The following is a 19,951-nucleotide window of genomic DNA, read 5'->3' as shown; positions in this document are numbered from 1 at the left end:
GATTCCCCGGTAAAGGTCATCCAGCAGGCTGACCAAGGCTCTGTCAAGCCCATAGTCTACTGTAAAGCCAGTTTGAAATGGGTCTAGATAATCAGTTTCCTCCAAGACTGCCTGGAGCTGGTCAGCCACCACCCTCTCAATCACCCTGCCCAACCAAGGGAGATTGGTCTGTAACTATCCATAGCTAAGGGGTCTAGAGAAGGCTTCTTTAGAAGTGGTCTAAACATTGCCTCCTTCAGACTAGGGTGCACCCTACCCTCCCTCAGCAATGTATTTATGATATTAACTAGGCCACCTCTAACAATCTCCCTGCTAGATAGAAGCAGCCAAGTTAGGCAAGCATCCAGAGAACAGGTAGTAGACTGCACTGCCCCAAGCAGCTTGTCCACATCCTCAGGAGTCACAGATTGAAACTGATCCAATCTAATACTGCAAGAGGGATCGCTGGACACCTCCTCCATAGACCTTGCAGAAATAGTGGAGTCCAAGTCGGCCCAAATACAGGAGATCTTATTCACAAAGAACCCATTAAAAGCATCACAGCAGAACGACCCCGGGGACTGATTTGAAATAGAAGGAGCAGAAACCAAACTCCTCACAACCTGGGATAGCTCCGCTGAACGCGAACCTGCAGTCACAATGCGCGTTGACCAAAATCTTTTTTTCTCTGCACGCATCGCCTCCACATAAGTCTTCAAATGGGTCACAATGTTTTATCCTCTCAGATTTGAACCGAGTTCTCCTCCACTTGCGTTCTAGTCGCCTACCCAACCACTTCAGCCCCCGCAACTCCTCAGTATACCAAGGGACCATTTTTTAATCGGGTTGGAAGGGACGCTTAGGAGCAGTCGTATCTGCTGCCCTGATGAGTTCTCTGTTCCAGGTTCCCACCAGGGCATCGACAGAATTACCGGCCTCACCAACATCAAAATCCTCCAAGGCCTTTTGAAATCCTACTGGGTCCAGCAGCCTTTTTGGACGGACCATCCTAATAGGTCCACCACCCCTACAATAAAAACAAAATAAAGCAAACTGTTAAAACAGCAATTTAAAAAACAACAACATTGAGATTACTAAAAGCCTTGCTTAAAAATGTGTCTTAAGGACTTGCTTGCTTGCTTATTTCTTTCTTTCTCAATCATATTTTTATACCGTCTGATATGTAAATCTCTAGGAGGTATACAGATGCCAACACTAAAATCACAGGTTAAAATACCTAAAGCACAATAAAAACAATATAAAACAAATTATTATTAAAATTCTAATTAAAGGCTTGAGAGAACAGGAAAGTCTTGAGGGTCTTCCTGAAATCAAAGAGAGGAGGAGATGCTCTTATTTCAGCAGGGAGCATATTCCAAAGCCCTGGGGCAGCCACAGAGAAAGCCCAGTCCTGAGTCGCCCCCAGACGAACTGGTGGCAATGATAACTGGACCTCTCCAGAAGATTGTAAAAGACGGGAGGGTTCATGACAGCCTTTTGAAGGCTGGTAAAGATGTTAAACCACAAATGTCTATAGGGAGCGCATTCCATAGCCCATAAGTTACTACAGAGAAGTCCCACTCCTGAGTCACCGCCAATGCCAAAGGCATATGAGCCAAAGGCATATGGAGATGTATCTCTCTTCATGATCTTAATGTTTGATGGGGATCATGCAGAAGAAGGTGGTCTCCCAGGTAACCCATTCATAAGCCGTTTAGGTCTTTAAAGGTAATTACCAGCACTTTGTATTTTGCCTGGAAACCTTTGGTAGCCAATGAAATTGCTTTAAAACAGGCATAATATGGTCTCTCCGAGACATCCCGCAGACCAGTCTAGCCACTACTTTTTGAACCAACTGAAGTTTCCAAACTACTTACAAAAGCAGCCCCATGTAGAGCACATTGTAGTAGTCAAGTCTAGAGGTACCAGAGAGTGCACCACAGTTCTGAGATCACTATCTTCAAGGAACGAATCCAACTGTCATATCAACCTAAGTTGATAGAAAGTGCTCCTGGCCATAGCCTCAGCCTGAGAAACCAGAATGAGGCCTAGGTCCCGAAGCACTCCCAGGTTACATACCTGTTCCTTAAGGGGGAGTGCAACCCCATCCAGAACAGGAAGATCTATCACATCCTTTACCATAAGCACCACTGTCTTGCTTGGATTAAGTTTCAATTTATTATCCCTCATCCAGTCCATTATTGCCAGGGGGGGCTATGCCACTTCTTGGGGGGCTATGCCACTTCTTGATGATGATGTCATGGAGAAATAGATGTGGGTGTCATCAGCATATTGATAACACTGCTCCATATCTCTTGATGATTTCACCCAGCGGTTTCATGTAGATGTTAAAAAGCATTGGAGATTAGGGATGTGCAAATTGATTCGGGCACAAATTGATTTGAACCTAAATCTAGCTGATTTGGGTGGTGGTAGTCTGACAGTGCAAGCCTGCAGTGTTTTTGGTGCAGCCTTGCAACTAAGTACACAAAAAGTAAGTTTCTGTTACATGGTAGCTTGAACACTGAACTATGCAAGCCCCCCCCCCCCCCCCCCCGAAGAAACAAATCACTTGTGCTTTGCATTGCTGTGTTGTTATTTTTCTCTATAACAGAGTAGGAGCTGTGTTAAGCCTATCTTAAGTCAGATAGGAAAGCTGAAAGTTAATTTCACTAAGCCTAGCAAACTGATAATTTACATTGTACTTGATTTCCTTTTATCCTCAGAACAGTAAAATGAATGGTGTAGAGCATAAAAACAGTTCTGCGTAATGAAGGTCCATGATGCAGTTTCACTCATCTAGAGTGTTTTCTAAGAGTACGGGCAGAGCAGGGAATACACACCTGTTTGTCTAACTGCACACACGTAGACAAACTGGGAGAGTTGCACATGAGCCCAGTAGTGTCTCCACAATCCCTCTTTACTCATGTGCTTTGTTAGGATGTCAGGCCCGAGGTTTTTTTTTAAAAAAGTTTATATATATCAATGAAACTAAATTCAAAACAATTGTAACAACTTAGTATTTATAGCTAACAGTGTTATGCAATCCACGTGTGCAAGAGTGAACAGTTATTGGCTTTTATCTCAGAATCATGGAGAGCCCAAACAACTAGGAAACTTTGGGTGAGGCAATAAATAAAGCAAGCAAAACGCACACAGCAACTATAAGTCAACCTAGAGTTCTCTTGCACCTTAAAGACTAATGGATTTATTGTGGCTTAAGTTCTTCTGGACTAGAGCAATCAGGCATTTGATGGTGACCTGGTAGTAGATTTCACAGGGCTTGTTTTTGCTGCAATAACCAGTGCTTCAGCCCCTCAGTATTAAAAGGCAAAATCATTTCTTATATCCAGCATAGTCTGTAGTGAACAGCTGTATGCCTGCTTCCCTGCTAATTAAGCAAAGAGGCACCTTTCAAAGTGGTTATTCTCTTATATGTTAACAAGGGGAGAGTAACTGTCCCTATTCAGCCCAAGTACAGCAACCCACCTGTGGCTGGTGTGTGTGTCTGTGTCTGTGTGTCTGTGAGAGAGAGAGAGAGAGAGAGACTCTGTAAGCCCTTTGAGGATCGGGAACCTCTTTCTCATTTTTTAAAAAATATAAACTGCTTTGAGAACATTTTTGTTGAACAGTACTATATAAATACAGTAATAGCAACAATATCAATTAATTAATTAATTAATTAATTAATTATGGTTTTATACCACCCAAAACTTACGTCTCTGGGCGGTTTACAACAAAATAAAAACATTAAAACATTCATTAAAAACAATAACAATAAATTTAAAACACAGCAATTAAAAATTTTTAAAACAATATTCTAAAACAACATTAGAAACAATCAAAACAGTATCAGTTAAAAGCCTGGGTGAACAGATGCATATTTAAAGATGTTTTAAAAATTGTCAGATATGGGGAGGCTCTTATTTCACTAGAAAGCACATTCCAAAGCCTTGGGGCAGCAATGGAGAAGGCCCGTCCCTGAGTAGCCACAAGACGAGCCGGTGGCAAATGCAGACGGACCTCTCCTGATTATCTCAGTGGGCGGTGAGGTTCATAACAAAGAAGACGTTCTCTTAAATACCCAGGGCCCAAGCTGTTTAGGGCTTTATCGGTTATAACTAACACCTTGTATTTTGCCCAGAAACATATTGTAAGTGTATGCATACGATAACCAGTAGGGCTGGGAAAGTAGCAATGCTCTCTTGTGCCATTGCTGTCAGATGATACTCTAATATTTTTAAGAAGGCAGGCTACCAATAACTTAAGGATGTTCTTGGCATTGTGAAACATTTGACTACAGTATATTGGTTGCAGCCCAATAATAGGTGATTATTTCTATCAGTATAAACGGTATTTCAGCCTCATAAAATTGATCAGGTGAGATGTTTTAAGTATTTGGGTGTTGTTTATTGATATAATGGGATACTGCTTGCTCATATCCAATCAGTAGCAGACTCTGCTCAAAGGGAGTTCTGCTGCTATCCTTAGATTCTTTAGAACCAAAGGGAATGGCTTTATCCCAGCAGCCATCAAGTTGTTTACAGGTAAATCCTTATCACAACTTACCTATGGAGCCCAGTTAGGCCTTTATAATAATTTTACCCGTTTAGAAAGAACACAATCGGGTTTTCTTAGAGCTTTGTTTAGTAATCACAAATGTACTGCTAATGCAGTAGTGCGTCAAGAGGCCGGGCTACCCAAGGTGGAAACTAGGGCTTGGAGAATTACTAAACTACTGGCTGAAGATTCATTTGCAGTCAGTAGGTTTAATACCTTTTTTTCTTGCTATCTCTCCCTGTCCCTCTTGGTCTGAAAGGATAGTCAACAAACTGGTGTCAATAGGGTTAGACCCTGAATATTTGTTGGAGTTGGGTCTCCAGCGTGCAAAGGCTCTAGTTTACCAACGTCTTCTGGATATTGAGCTACAAAATGAGACTGCCTTTCTCCCAAAACTGTATAGACCTTTAAACTCATGGCTAGGATTTTCTACTGCTCCATATTTATCTAGTATCATCTTCTCCAAGTATTGCTGGGCCTTTTCTAGAGCCCGTTTGAATGCACTGCCATCTGCATTACTTTATGGCAGATTCCATCATTAGCCGATAGAAGTACGAATTTATTATTTATTATTTATTTATTTATTACATTTATAAACCGCCCCATCCAGAGGCTCTGAGCGGTGTACAACAACTTTTAAAAACATAAACCCCACAATTAAAACAATGCTAAAAACAATTCAAAATAATTTGCCCTTGTAGCTCTAATGAAACTGAGATGGTTGCTCATATCCTGCTTCATTGTGAATTGTATAAAGAGGTTAGGAAACACTTAATTGTACCCTTATTATCATAACGTTTTGGTTGCTGTCGAAGCAGTATTCCTAATGATCTGTTAGTGAATTTTCTTCTTGAAGATAAGGATGCTGATATTTCTTACCCAGTGGCAAAGTTTTGCTACATTGCTAGCAAAATCCGGAGTATATTGATGTAGGGTGAGTCTTGTGGGATAATTTGAATGTATCTTGTGATTTGTTCTTGCTGTTTATCTATTTGTCTTGCTGGTCAATGGACCAAATAAAGATGATTGATTGGTATTTCAGCCATAACCAAGCTCTAAACTTTAGTATGTTCATTTCTATTCCACCTTTTCTGTTTTAAAGAAAAATTCTATTTTGTGAATAAACTGTATCAACTCTCAAACATTGGTGAAGTACCTCTCCTTTTGTCAAATTAGTGCAAATATCTTGGTCCATGCTTCAATCTCACAATTAGTTTTTAAAGCTGCACTCCTATTTAATGTCATGTGGCAGTGTGGCCAAAACTAGCAATGAATTGGCATGGTGTAGCCTTGGCTTGGGACTTCCTAGCTCTTGTGTCCTTTTAATCAGGCTAGTTTCCTTACACTGTAAGTACATAGTGAATGTTTGACTTTGATGGTGCTTCAAGGTTTGATCTGGATGACATCTAAATGTTTCAAGAAGCATTTAGAGTATTCAAAGCCCTATATAAATGATCTTGAGCAAGTTGTTACGGAAGAAGGCACTCCTTAAGAGAGGCCCATCCCCCCCCCCCGCCATATCCATCACTACGGCTAAAATTTTTGTCAACTGTTGTCTGGCACCTAAATGTTGGGGCTAGCTCCTAGATCCCAAGAAAATGTTTCAATGCTTGTCTTAAGATATCCTGGACCAAAACCATTAAGAGCTTCCAAAGTGATGAGCAGCATCTTGAATTAGACCCAGTAATATATGGGGACCTAATGGTTTGAACAAAATGGGGGTGATAAGCTTCTCTGACACTACTTTAGCTGCAGCATCCTGTACCAGTTTCTGAGTATTTTTCAAGGACAATGTATGTGGTGTGTAGCAGTGGTTTAAGATTTGCTCAAGGCATGGGTACTCATGGCCCAATATGCTTCCTCCAGAAAGATTCAGATTTAATGAGCCAGCCGAAGTTGTACAAAGGTGTTCTTGGTTCCAGCCATCACATGACCTTTCAAGAGCAAGGCTGCATCTCCAAATCACACACCTGAACCTTCCGAGGGAGAGCTACCCTGTCCAAATCAGGCTGAATATCAGTGCACAGATTGCCTCTCCTTCTAATCAAGAGCACTTTTGTCTTTCCTGGATTATGAGTCAACGTATTGCCTTATGTTCAGCTTGTCCCTAAATCCATTAGCATCAAATTGGAACATGCAATGCATCCATGAGATTAAATGGCAAAGAAATATAGAGCTGAGTGTCATCTGTATTCTGGTGACACAGCACTCCAAATCTTATGTCTCTCAGCCATTTTTATGGAGATGTTAAATAGTAGGGTAGACGAGATGGACTCTTACCTAGGCTTAAAATGGCGTCTGAATCACAGCACAATCCCTTTTAAAAGAAGGGCTTCCACAGCCCCTTTAACACAGAGGAGAGCAGATCTATTCCTGCTCCTGAGCAAAGAGGCATCTTTTAAAAGTTGTGATTCTCTTTATTGAGCGGGGGGGGGGCGCAACTGGCCCTTCCCATCCCCAGCACAGCATCCCTCCAGTGGCTGTTGCTGGTGTCTATCTTATGTTTCTTTTTCAGATTGTGAGCCCTTTGGGGACATGGAGTCATTTGATTGATTGATGTCTGTAAATTGTTTTGGGAACTTTTGTTGAAAACCGGTATATCAATCTGACAACTATGTAATATGAAGATGTATGTATATTTTATTAATATTAAGATATTAATTACAATTCAGATTCTTTATAGGAGTTCCCAACCTTTTTTTAAAAACAAATACACCCTTTCTGTATAAACCTCAGTTTGGAGCAGTGTGGAGGTCGATTTCTAACATGACATTATTGGTAATTATTGTTCAGGGTACTTATGGCATTTAGAATTATAAATGCCTGAGCTCAGTCTGTGTCTCAAAATAAAGTAATTTTAAATATGATACAAAAGTAAGTACATATTTGAAATATTGTACATATTTCAAGTTCGCCCAAAATTTCTGTTTCCGAAAACTCCGTCTCCCACCCACCCCCACCCCAGTTTCAAATCCTCTGGAAATATTACATCTTGATACAGTATGCTTAATTGTCATTGAAATATGTGGAAGTAAACTTGCTTTCTCTTCATGGATTTCAACCCATATTATTTGCGCTCCTGTTTTGCTATAGTGAAATTGCAGATTTATCTTGAAGAAAAACAATATAAATTGTACACATTTTCATTTCTAGTGTCAATTTAAGACTCTCCTTAAGTGACATAGTGGGGAATGCTTGACTAACAAGCAGAAGGTTGCCGGTTTGAATCCTCACTGGCATGTTTCCCAGACTATGAGAAACACCTATATTGGGCAGCAGTGATACAGGAAGATGCTGGAAGGCATCATCTCAGACTGTGTGGGAGGAGGCGATGGTAAACCTCTCCTGTATTCCACCAAAGACAACCAGAGGGCTCTGTGGGTGCCAGGAGTTGAAATCGACTTGACGGCACACTTTACCTTTAAAACTACAAGATGGCTATAGAAACCTATTAGAGCTTCCTTCCAAAGCCTACGCATTTGGTTTCTGTCCCTCTTGCTCAAGCAGCATCCAAAGATGATTTTAAATTGTGCTGTGACCCCACCCAGCTCTCCATACATCCTTGTGGCTACATAACAATAGCTTTCTTACCTGTTCTCCAGCAAGTTCACATAACTAGGGCAGGTTGCATATTCAGCTTGTAAAGTAGAGTGTGTTGGGAGTTTAACCAGTTTCAAAATATGGTTAGTCTGGTCTAGCAGGCTCATGTTCACAGTTTAACTAGATGGGATTAAACTAGTAAACTGAAAATGTTCCAACTTCATAATGGTGAGCACTTGATGTATAAGAGACAAACTAAAGTGACTTCAAACACATTATTTGACCTGTTGGTATTTGTTTGTTTTTAAATAGTCACTGGGAGAGTGGGAGATTTGTGCTGTGGTCACTGTGAATATTGCCTCCTGAAGGTATTTGACCCAAGAGAGAAGCTGCCATTTGCAATTTTTGTCAGGAGAAAGGGGTCGAAACCCCACACTGTGGCCTTGATCCAGGCCACATCCTTAGCTACTGTTTTCCTGGGGGTGGGGGGAGGGGAAACCTGGAAGGACAAACAGTGGCCAACACCCAGACTAGTACTTCTACAAGCAGAATTTCTTCCACTCATGCAATGGGGGATATATGTGAGTTTTGCTGATCTTCCTCTCCCCCATGCAGCCCCTCTGTTTTCCTCAAAAATATATACCTGAAGTTTTGGGAGGACCCTCAAACAGATTTTTTCAGGGAGCTGCAAAGGGAATGAGGGAAATAGTGACATGTGCTCTCAGGAGTAGCAGTCTGGACGCAACCCAGTGTATTTAAAGTTATATTTAGTTCAACCCTAAGTCACAGTCAAACTAGGAGCAGAATCCATACTAACCTGGGATGCATGGGAACATGGGATCCATAACTAAGTCATGAAATCAATGAGATTGATGGACAATTTCTTGTCCTTTGAAACCAATGAAGCAAGTCAGTCATCGCTAACTTGAGTTCTATTAATTTCAGTGGGATTTAGTCTTGACTGAATTAGTCTTCATCCTGCCCTATGTAAACATTTCATTAAGTTTTTTTTAAAAATCTGCATAGCTCTGAAAAGTTATATCAAAGGTGGTAACATCTAGAAACCTTTTGCTTTCCTTCACACCCAGAGCCTTTTCCCCTTCTTATTGTAGTTAGTGGTGTGCACGAACCGGTCTGGAGGCAATGTTAGAGGCCTCCAAACTGGTTCGGAACCTGGCCGGTCCGGCGGTCCGGCACTGGGGGGGTCTAGTTTTAAGGGTGGGGGGTAGAACTTACCCCTCCCGCCACTCTTCCCCCTCCGGCGCTGCAGTTAAAAGTGAAGTTTTGGGGGCGGCAGTGTTCCTCCCTGCCGCCCCTGCCCCCGTCCTTGCCTGGAAGTAGCGTAAATAGCCCCCCAAACTTCACTTTTAACTGCAGCACCGGAGGGGGAAGAGCGGCGGGAGGGGTAAGTACTACCCCCCGCCCTTAAAGCTAGACACCCCCCCCCCGTGCCGGACCGCGCCTCCGTGGTTCTGTGCACACCACTAATTGTAGATACATAGGTGGACTATAAAACATGGTGGTCTGGTTCTGGACCACTGTCATAGTGAAATACTGCCAAGATGTAGTTTGCTTCCTATTCAGCTAGAAAGCTACAGTACCTCATGCAAGCTGCCTAAGCTGTGGTTCTTCCAAATCAATAGTACTAATAGCAATTTTTAAAATTTCTCTTTAAGAACATAAGAACAGCCCTGCTGGATCAGGCCCAAAGCCTATCTAGCCCAGCATCCTGTTTCACATAGTGGCCCACCAGATGTCTCTGAGAAGCCCACAGGCAAGAGGTGAGGGCATGCCCTGTCTCCTAGTGTTACTTTCCTGCAACTGATATTTAGAGGCATCTTGCCTCTGAGGCTGGAGGTGGCCTATAGCCACCTATAGCCACCAGACTACTAGCCATTGATACTCCTCCCTGAATTTGCCTAAGCCCCTTTTAAAGCCATCCAAGCTAGTGGCCATCACCATATCCCATGGCAAAGAATTCCATAGATACTATGCGCTGTGAGAAAAATTACTTGCTTTTGTTGTTCCTAAATTTCCCGGCCTTCAGTTTCATGGGATGATCCCTGGTTCTAGTGGTGTTAAGAGAGGAAGAAAAAATTCTCCCTGTCCACTCTCTTTACGCCATGCATAATTTTATACACCTCGATCATGCCCCGCCCCCATAGTCACCTGTTTTCCAAACTAAAAGGCCCCAGATACTGTAGCCTTACCACATAAGGAAGGTGCTCCACACCCTTGATCATCTTGGTTGCCCTCTTCTGCACCGTTTCTAGTTCTACAATGTCCTCCTTAATATACAGTGACCAGAACTGCACACACTACTCCAAATGTGGCCACACCATAGATTTGTACAAGGGCATGCTAATATTAGCATATATATTTTAATATTTTTATTATTTTATCCATAATGTAAACAGAAAAACATAAGGAAAAGAGAAAGAGAAAGAAAGAAGGAAAGAAAGAAAAGATGTGATCAAACGATACAGTTAGATGATTCTCATTACAATCTGTATACTTCCACCTGAATTCTTTACACCATCATCTCCCTCTCCCCTTCTCCAATCTGGAAGATAAATGGCTACAAATTTAAAAACAGTAAGGTAATTAGTGTACCTGTTATCTACACAGAGCATTCAGCATTAATTTTTTCTACAAAATGAAACCAGATCTCGGGTGAGGAACCAAACCCTGTGATATCTTACGTTGAATAAATGGTTCCCATGTCTGAGGAAAAAAACTTCAGATTTGTTCCTAATAGATGCAGTAAATTTGGCCATTGATGCATAATCCCAAAGTTTAAGATCCCTAGAGACGGAATCGGATTGGTTTTCCAACAAATGCTCTGAGTTCTTTGCTGTTAAGAGTTTCAAATTCTGTCAAGTCTCTCAACTTTCCACCTTGTTTACATACTTCTTCTTGGATTATGCTGTTAGTCTGTGAGTACAATAGCCAAGAAGGATGTTCATCCCACTCTTGACTTAAACATTGAATGGATTTCATTTTTGATGTTCCTCCCATAAGACTTTGCAAATTGTATGCTCTCCATTGATCGAATTGTTTTGCATGTTCTTCTTCATGGAAATACATATTCGATATCGAGGCTATAGGCGACAATGCTGCACTTCTTGCCTCATACCTCTAATAAGTTGTGGCTAATGGAATTATTTTTAATTTCTACATCCACTTTCTTTACCTCTGTCCACAAATATCTGTGTAGACCATTAGTCATATCTGATCCTTCCATATTTGTAACCAATCAACTTGGGGTTTTGATCTACTCTGCAATCCATGTTAAACAACTGGCATGGTAATACAGTTTCAGGTTTGGGGTGGCTGATCCTCCACATTTTTTTGCATCTTGCATAATCTTAAATTTCACTCCGGGCTTTTTATTTGCTCAAATAAAAGAGTTCACCTTTCTTTGCCATTCATTTAAAGCAGGCTTCCCCAAACTGCGGCCCTCCAGATGTTGCTGAACTACAACTCCCAGCATCCCTAGCCACAATCTATTGTGGCTAGGGATGCTGGGAGTTGTAGTTCAGCAACATCTGGAGGGCCGCAGTTTGGGGAAGCCTGATTTAAAGTCTTCTCTTCAATTCTTATTGGTAACATTTGAAATAAAAATTTAATCCTAGGCAAGGCATTCAGCTTAATGGCTGAAATTCTGCCTAGCCATGAAGGACTTAATTTTTGCCATCTATACAGATCAGCCAGTATTTTCTTCCATACCGGTGAATAAATAAATATTTTTGAATAAGTCTTTGTTGCCATTACATTAATCCCCAAATATTTTACTGGTTTAATACTGGACTGAAATCTTGGATAATTATGACCAAGAAATCAACAATCTACTGAAACAGGAAATGTTACTATCTGATCAGAATATACAATCTAATGAGATTGAAAAATTGAGGAAAAGAGTGAAATTGTATTTTAAAAGTAGAAAAACCAATTTAAAATTCCATGGAGTGGGGAAAATATTGGTCAAGACAACTTGAGAGAAGAAATGGAGAAATTATTGGCTGAATTTCTTGGAGAGGATGAAGGAGAGATTCTGGGAATTGCAGAGATTTACAGAATCAATTTGGTATATGCCCGGGCCAAGAAAATACGTTGAGACACATTCATTAGGTTTACTGATATGCAAATCAAAGAAGAGATCTTACAGGCTCAAAGACAGAATCCACTAAGGATTGACAATAATGAAATACAGATTCTACGGGATGTTTCACCAGAGATTTTAGCCAAGCATCATGAAATGAAAATTTTAATGATCATCTCACAAGAGAAGAAGATTAAATACAGATGGGCAATACCATTCCTTTTGGAAGTTTTCTTAGATAGGGGGAAGGCCTTTGTTTATACAGTTGAAGACGTGGGGGCAACGAAGTCTGTAAAGGTGGCAAAAGAAACAGCGGAGGGAGAGAAAGATGAAGAGGGCATGATGGATGAAGCTGCAGCCTATTAATAATTAATTGGGAGGATGGAACAGCTGCAAGTATTTTCAACAAACATAAATGGGTTAAATAGTTCAAAAGGAAAAATACTTCTTTAAAATTAAAAAAAGGTGTGGATATTATGCCTTCAAGAGATTCATATAAAAAATGACAAATTTGTTGGAATGCCATCAACTTGGACAAATGTTTGCTGCGTCAGGGGGAAAAAGAAAAATGGGATTGTGAGATATTTAAATTTATATTTATTTGGATGTGGTTTTTAAAAAAACAGATCCAGGATATGGAAGGTAGATTTCTTATCCTTAGACCTCAAACAGATGAATAAAATGAAAATTGCATCAATCTACGCCCCAAATGCCAATAAGACAAAGTTTTCCGGGGAGAAATTTCAATCCTTATTGGAGGTTGTAGAAGGAGATATTCTGATTTTTGGAGATATGAATGCAGTCATGTGTACAACTCAAGATAAATTGAGGAAATATAAGAACACGGGGAAAGTGCCTAAAAATGTAGAAGAGTATATGTCACTAATATCGTTGATTGATGCATCGAGATATAAATATCCATGTGAAAAAGGTTATACTTCCCCCCCCTGCTCCCCATAAGACGTACTCGAGAATCAATATGTGCTGGATTTCTAAGTCAACTTTACTTGCACTCACGGATGTAGAAGTGGCACCACTGACATATGCGGATCATAATCGGATAATTGTGAAGCTGAAAAAAAGGGAATTCCTTACCAAGAAGATGGAGATTAAATAACAGTTTAATACTACAAGAAGAAATTTAAACAGAAGTGCCACTCTGAATTAGAAAACCTTTTTCAAACTAATATGACGGAAGGTGTTTCGTTATTTTCAGATTGGGATGCGAGTAAAGCCTATATGAGAGGACTCATGATTTCATTGGCTTCAAACAGAAAAAAAGCTATGTGGATGCAGAAAGAAACATTAATAAATGAATTACAGCAACTGGAATTGAGACATAAACAAAATCCTAAAGAAGAGATTTTACAAAATATGAAAGAATTGCAGAAAAAGTAGATTTAATGGATGCCAAAGAGACTTACGAAAAAATGAACTTTACTAAACAGAAATACTTTGAGAAAGCAGACAAATTACTGGCATATCAACTGAGAAAAGAGCAAGAGAAGAGGACTATTACTTCAATATGGAATGGCAAGGAACTTATTTCAACAACGGATGAGATGACAGAACAATTTGTGGAGTACTACTCTTGATTATATAAAACTAAATCTCCAAATAAGGACAAGATTAAGCAATATTTAAATAATTTGCAAATTAACGAGTTTATAGAGCAACAAAGAGAGATGTTAAATAAACCAATCATAAAGGAGGAAACTAGAGAGGCAATACAAAGACTAAATTTGAATAAGTCGCCAGGCCCAGATGGGTTTTCAGCCTTGTACTACAAGTCCTTTCAAGATATACTAGTTAAACCATTAACCCAGACAATGAATGAAATACAACATTGTCACAGTATATCTGCCACATGGCAAGAAGCTACACTGATCTTTAAAGAAGAACAGGACCCAACACATCCAGAATCTTATAGGCCTATCTCATTATTGAATGTGGATTTTATCTCTTGGATTCAAAGTATCTATCTGGAGCAGGAAGCAAAAGTAATAGTGAATGGGGTAATATCAAAGACATGTTCTGTTACAAAAGGTACAAGACAGGGATGCCCGCTTTCACCTTTGTTGTTTATTCTGACTCTGGAACCATTGGCATCGGAGATATGGCAGAAAGAAAGAATACCAGGAGCATCTTGGCCAGGCAAGAACATAAGATAAAGCTGTTTGTGGATGATGTAGTATTGACAGTTACCAAACCAAAGATTTGACTGGAATATGTAATGTAGAAAATTCAACAACATGGGAAGGTTTCTGGATACAAATTGCATAATAAATAGTAAGATGCAAATGGTAACATGGAATATTAACGATGAGCAATAGAAAGAATTGGAAGAAAGAACAGGATTTCAGCATTTTTTATTTTCAATCCCCTTCCTAATGATTCCTAGCATGGAATTTGCCTTTTTCACACTTCTAGATAATTTATGAACAAGTTAAAAGCACTGGTCCAAATACAGATCCTGTACTTGGACCAGTACAGTAATAGTCTCTCTGTACTATTATCTATTAAGTAATAGAAAAAAAGATTACTGCTGTCAGCTTTGTTCTGTTTTGGAGGAGCCACAACTTAAGAGAGAGCAGTTCCCTGGTTCAGTTCCTGGCTTGTCAGTAAAACATCTTAAGAAGGCAGGCAACGGAAAACCTCAGTCTTTTGATAGCTGCTACCGTACATGGCAATGTATGGTCTCTCAACCTAAAATTTCCACACCTGTGGCACTATTTGGGTAACCCAAATTTGTTTGTGTTGGGGTTTAGTTAGGTCACGTTCATATGATATCAGCTATTGAGCTGAGTAGCTATTGGATACAGGAAGCATTTTGCTACCTTTCAGTACTGAATACCAGCTACCAATATGAATAGATTTTAAATTACCAAGAAAAAAAGGCTTTTGAAATAAATGTTTGTTCTTTGAATTGGCATTTCCCTTGTATTATTTGGTACTTCCTAAATAAAAATGCACATCTATATCGGGTAGCAGTGATATAGGAGGATGCTGAAAGACATCATCTCATACTGTGAGGGAGATGGCAATGGTAAACCCCTTCTGTATACTACCAAAGAAAACCACATGCTGTGTGGTTGCCAGGATTCGACAACGACTTGACGGCACAACTTTATCTTTACTTTAAATAGAAGTGCATAGTAATTTGTTACAATAAATGTGAAAAAATCATGTTGATTTAATATTGCTTTGTTCTGATGACCACGCCTTGCAGGAAAAAGCTATCCAGATAGCTCATTCCATGACACTTCTGGTAATTTACCAATTCTTGTCCCCCTTCCACCCAAACATCAAGCCATAGTACAAGTACATGAACTGTTACACTGTATAATGACTAATGAAGATGTTTTCCCCACAGTTCTTGCTTTACAAAGGAAATCAGCTTTCATAAGGTCACAGGTTCAATTTTGAGAGAGGTGTTTGCATTAAGTTCAGATTTCATTTTAAATTGGATTTTTTAAAAAATAACTTCTTATAGTTTAGATTTCAAAATACTAAAGTTAAACAAATTTGAATAAAATCCAATTTTAAGGATTTATTTTTTTTAAGGTTTTGATTCCACCCCCCAACTCTGCCAGCTGTAACACAAAAATCTAGTAAATGTAGATGTTTTGGCTGAGAAGCAGTGACTATTCCAAGGTCATATTTTATGGTTGAGTGGGTGTACCTGAAGCTTCCATATCTAAAATCTAAAATGCTATCCTGTGCTCTACACTGAAACGCTGGAGCTCTGACACAGCTTGCTGTGGAATCTGGCTGTGACAGACGTGTAAACTCTGAATTTCTTTGAAGATAGTTCAACATTCTGATGACATCATAGATCATTCTTGTGCCCCTTGGTTACCATATTAGAACTTTGAGTTTGTACATGGGTAGTGAACACTTGCTTAATGAAGGCAGTTTTGGTAAAACTATCTAAAATACTTGACAAAATTCTTCTCAAGGGATTCAGAGAAAAGCTTTGTAAAGAAAACAGTTCAGAGGTAACAGTTTCTTACAAATCTTTTTCTTGAAGGAAGGAAAAAACCCTTGTAGTCTGTGTGTGGTATTCCATATTGCCTACAAAACTTAGAGCAAAATAACAGAAGTATTCCATTGCCAAGTTCACTGCTATGCTATGTAATCATTCACCAGCTATGCCTTGAGCTTCGCTGTGCTTATGGCACTCCTTAAACTTGCCAAGGTGGAGTTCCAGATGATCCAGAGGCCTCTGAACTTCATTTTTGTGGTAATTGTCCTCTGACCTAGTTTCTTGTGTCTTTAAAGGCAATAGTGATAATAGGCTGTGCTATATGTAGCTACTAGGCTCCTGAAGGCCTGTGTGTCACTGGTTATGCATGTCTAGAAGAGAGCCAGTGTGGCGTAGAAGAGAGCCAGCGTGGTGTAGTGGTTAGAGTGCTGGACTAGGACCAGGGAGACCCGAGTACAAATCCCCATTCAGCCATGATACTTGCTGGGTGACTCTGGGCCAGTCACTTCTCTCTCAGCCCAACCTACTTCACAGGGTTGTTGTGAGGAGAAACTTAAGTATGTAGTACACCGCTCTGGGCTCCTTGGAGGAAGAGCGGGGCATAAAATGTAAAATAAATAAAATAAAAAAGTTTATTTGGGCAGAATTTAACTTAGGAGCTTATCTGTGCCAGGTCTTGGTAACCATGCCATTTGTCCAGGGGTGTACAATACATAGTACTTACATTTACATAGGGCATTTGTAGATAATGCAGTATATAGAGTGTTATGTTCTTATAAGCTATCCTGATACATTTTTTGCTTCAAATAATTTCATTCCTACATTGTTTTATAAAGAAATTCAGATAAGACACCCCGTTTCATTTTTCTGTTCATCATCTGCAGAAATATTAAATAGAATAAGTACAAGATACTCTCTTCAGACTTCAAAACCTTTGCTGTGTAAAAAGTGTTGCGATACGCCAGTTCATGTTTTTATGTTAAACATGGACAGTTGTCATGTATTGCGACTTCATGTCCAATTACCAAACACACTTTCTTCCTCTTGTACTGACTGGTGGTCTCCAAACACATGGATCTTAAACAGGTATCTCATCCATCCATCCATTTATTCATTCAGTTTATATACCACCTTTCCTAAAGTGGCTCAGGCGGGTTTACATTAAAAACAAAAACATAATAAAACAATTAAAATTAAAAAAAACACAATTTCAACCGAATTTAAATTAGGACTAGATATCATTAAGAGCCAGGCAAAAAAAGATGGGTCTTTAAGTCTCTCACGACGTCTCCAAGGAGGAGAATCCTCTCATATTCACGGGGAACATGTTCCACAACCCAGGGGCGACAACTGAGAAGGGCCAATCTAGGTCTCCACCAGATGAACTGGTGGCACCCAAAGACATACCCCTCCTGATGATCTTAATGAGCAGTAGAGATCTTGTAGAGAAAGGCTCTCTCTCAGGTTACCCAGGCCGTAGCTATTCAGGGCTTTAAATGTAATAACCAGTGTTTTGTACTTTGCCCAGAAATATATCAGCAGCCAGTGCAACTGTTTAGTACAGGCATAATGTGTTTTCTCTGAGATACCCCAGAGACCAATCTGGCTGCTGCATTTTGAACTAACAGAAGTTTCCGAACTGCGTACAAAGGCAGCCCTACATAGAGTGCATTGCTGTAATCCAACCTAGAGGTTACCAGCTGCTGTACCACTATTTTCAGGTCATTTTCTTCAAGGAACAGGTGGAGTTGTTGAATCAGTTGTAACTGGTAAAGAGCGCTCCTGGCCACAGCCTCAACATGAGGCATCAGGATGAGACCCAGGTCCAAGAGCATTCCCAGGCTACAAACCTGTTCTTCCTGGGGCAGTGTAACCTTGTCCAGAACAGGAAGTTCTATCTACATACAGGAATTGATACAAGTTCGACCTTTGGTCAGAATGATCTGTCAGTTGACTAGCTTAAAATGCCAACCAAAAATTCCAAAGATATAGCTGGTAGTATGCTTCAAAAACAAAATATGTTTTGCCCAGCACATAACCGATCGTTGGGACTCATTGCACCTATGGGTCGCTGTGTTGACCAGCTGTCTGTTTATAGACTAAGGACTTCAGGTGATACTTTTCCAGTCCACGCAGTTAAAAGGATGACACCCTGAGAGCAATGATGTCATGTTGTTTTAAACTGATGTCTTCTTGCCCTTCTGGCATATTCCTTTATTGTGTGGGCAGGGGCGGTTTGTTCAAATGGTTCCAACTCCCCACCCCACTCACATGTGCAGCATTGGGATGGCCGTGTAAGATATCATGATAAGTATGCTCTTGTCACATCCCCTTTTAACCATGTGGGCTGAGAAGATATCACCCAAACTGACCCTTAGTATTATGGGATGATGAATGATAGGTATTGACTGAGGTAATACGAGGTACCTAATGGTAAACCTCTCCTGTATTCTACCAAAGAAAACCGCATGGCTCTGTGGTCACCAGGAGTCGACACGGACTCGAGGGCACAAATTTACTTTTAAGTTTAACTTGGCAATGATTAAACAAGAAAGCGGGTTTTGTGCTTGGGAAAATTACTGTATTTTTCGGACCATAAGACGCACTTTCCCCCCCAAAAAAGTGGGGGGGAAATGAGGGTGCGTCTTATGGTCCGAATGCTGTGCCGAACGCCCGCCCTCCCGGATTAGGGGCCGAATCGCTCTTCGGAACTCCCAGGCGTCCTTTGCGCCCAAAGCGCCAGTTCGGGCCGAGGCTTTGCAGAGAGAGGAGCTCTGTTTGCAAGCTCCTCTCTCCTCCTCCAATTGCGGGTCCCTGATCAGCCTGACTGACGCGGGCCGAAGAAGGTGGTGAGGACTCGGGCAGCTAGGAGGGCGGGCAGCGGGGGCGGCCGCGGCGGCAGTAGCTTGGGCCGATTCGGCCCCTAATCCGGGGGGATTATTTTTGGTTCAGAATATTTTTTTCTTGTTCTAAAAACTGGGTGCGTCTTATGGTCAGGTGCGTCTTATAGTCCGAAAAATACAGTAGATCAAAATTCCCTTTGGGATTTCACCTGCTTTATTCTAAAGTTACATATAAGGTAAAATGTGCCGTCAAGTCGATTTTGGCTCCTGGCGACCACAGACCCCTGTGGTTTTTTTGGTAGAATACAGGAGGAGTTTATCATTGCCACTTCCTGTGCAGTATGAGATGATGCCTTTCAGCATCTTCCTATATCGCTGCTGCCCAATATAGTACCAGTGGGGATTCGAACTGGCAACCTTCTGCTTATTAGTCAAGCATTTCCCTGCTGCGCCACTTATGGTGGCTGAAATTCCATATAGGGTTAGATTATTATTCAGCCTAGTATTGCATGCTTCCCCCCCTCCAGCGTCAACTTTACACCTAGTTTTGCATTGTGCAAGTTACTTTACATGTGGTGTTTTATTACTTTGTTGAACTGGGATATACTTAGTATGAAACCAGAATTGCTTTTCCTATTCCTCTTAGACTATTTGTAACATTAGGCATATTTCTGGAAGCTTGAAAACAAATGATTCGCTCCTGACTCAGATCACTTGAGCTTGTACTGCAGTAAGAATTAGTTGAACACTTGATGATACTGACAAGCCTTACATGCTCCTGCTGTGTATAATAGTGTGGGGAAGAGGAAACTCCAGTGGTTCATAAAATATTATGAAACTGAAGTGGTTTACACATGTATGTCATTTGTGTTTGCATCAATCTCTGTTACTTGGAAGCTCATAGCCAATTGTGTGAACTGACTGCATTGGAAAGATTTGTTT

General features: G+C 40.5%; 1 protein-coding gene across 3 annotated transcripts in view; it reads left to right on the top strand.

The window, feature by feature from the left end:
• CUL3 (cullin 3) overlaps nucleotides 1-19,951 on the top strand; it is a 90,209-nt gene that overhangs the window by 33,292 nt on the left and 36,966 nt on the right. Inside the window, exon 1 of one of the 3 annotated variants that reach the window (XM_053309622.1) lies at nucleotides 16,072-16,179. The exons of 1 other annotated variant lie outside the window; for it this stretch is intronic. In XM_053309622.1, coding sequence (XP_053165597.1) covers nucleotides 16,087-16,179 — 93 coding nt within the window. In that variant the 5' untranslated portion in view covers nucleotides 16,072-16,086. Of the gene's footprint in view, nucleotides 1-16,071; nucleotides 16,180-16,340; nucleotides 16,425-19,951 lie in introns of those variants that run through there. One more of the 3 variants, XM_053309623.1, reaches the window with a different exon arrangement.

This window comes from Hemicordylus capensis, chromosome 3 (assembly GCF_027244095.1).
Source record: "Hemicordylus capensis ecotype Gifberg chromosome 3, rHemCap1.1.pri, whole genome shotgun sequence".
Lineage (NCBI taxonomy): Eukaryota > Metazoa > Chordata > Lepidosauria > Squamata > Cordylidae > Hemicordylus > Hemicordylus capensis.
This window is presented reverse-complemented; position numbering and strand designations above follow the sequence as displayed.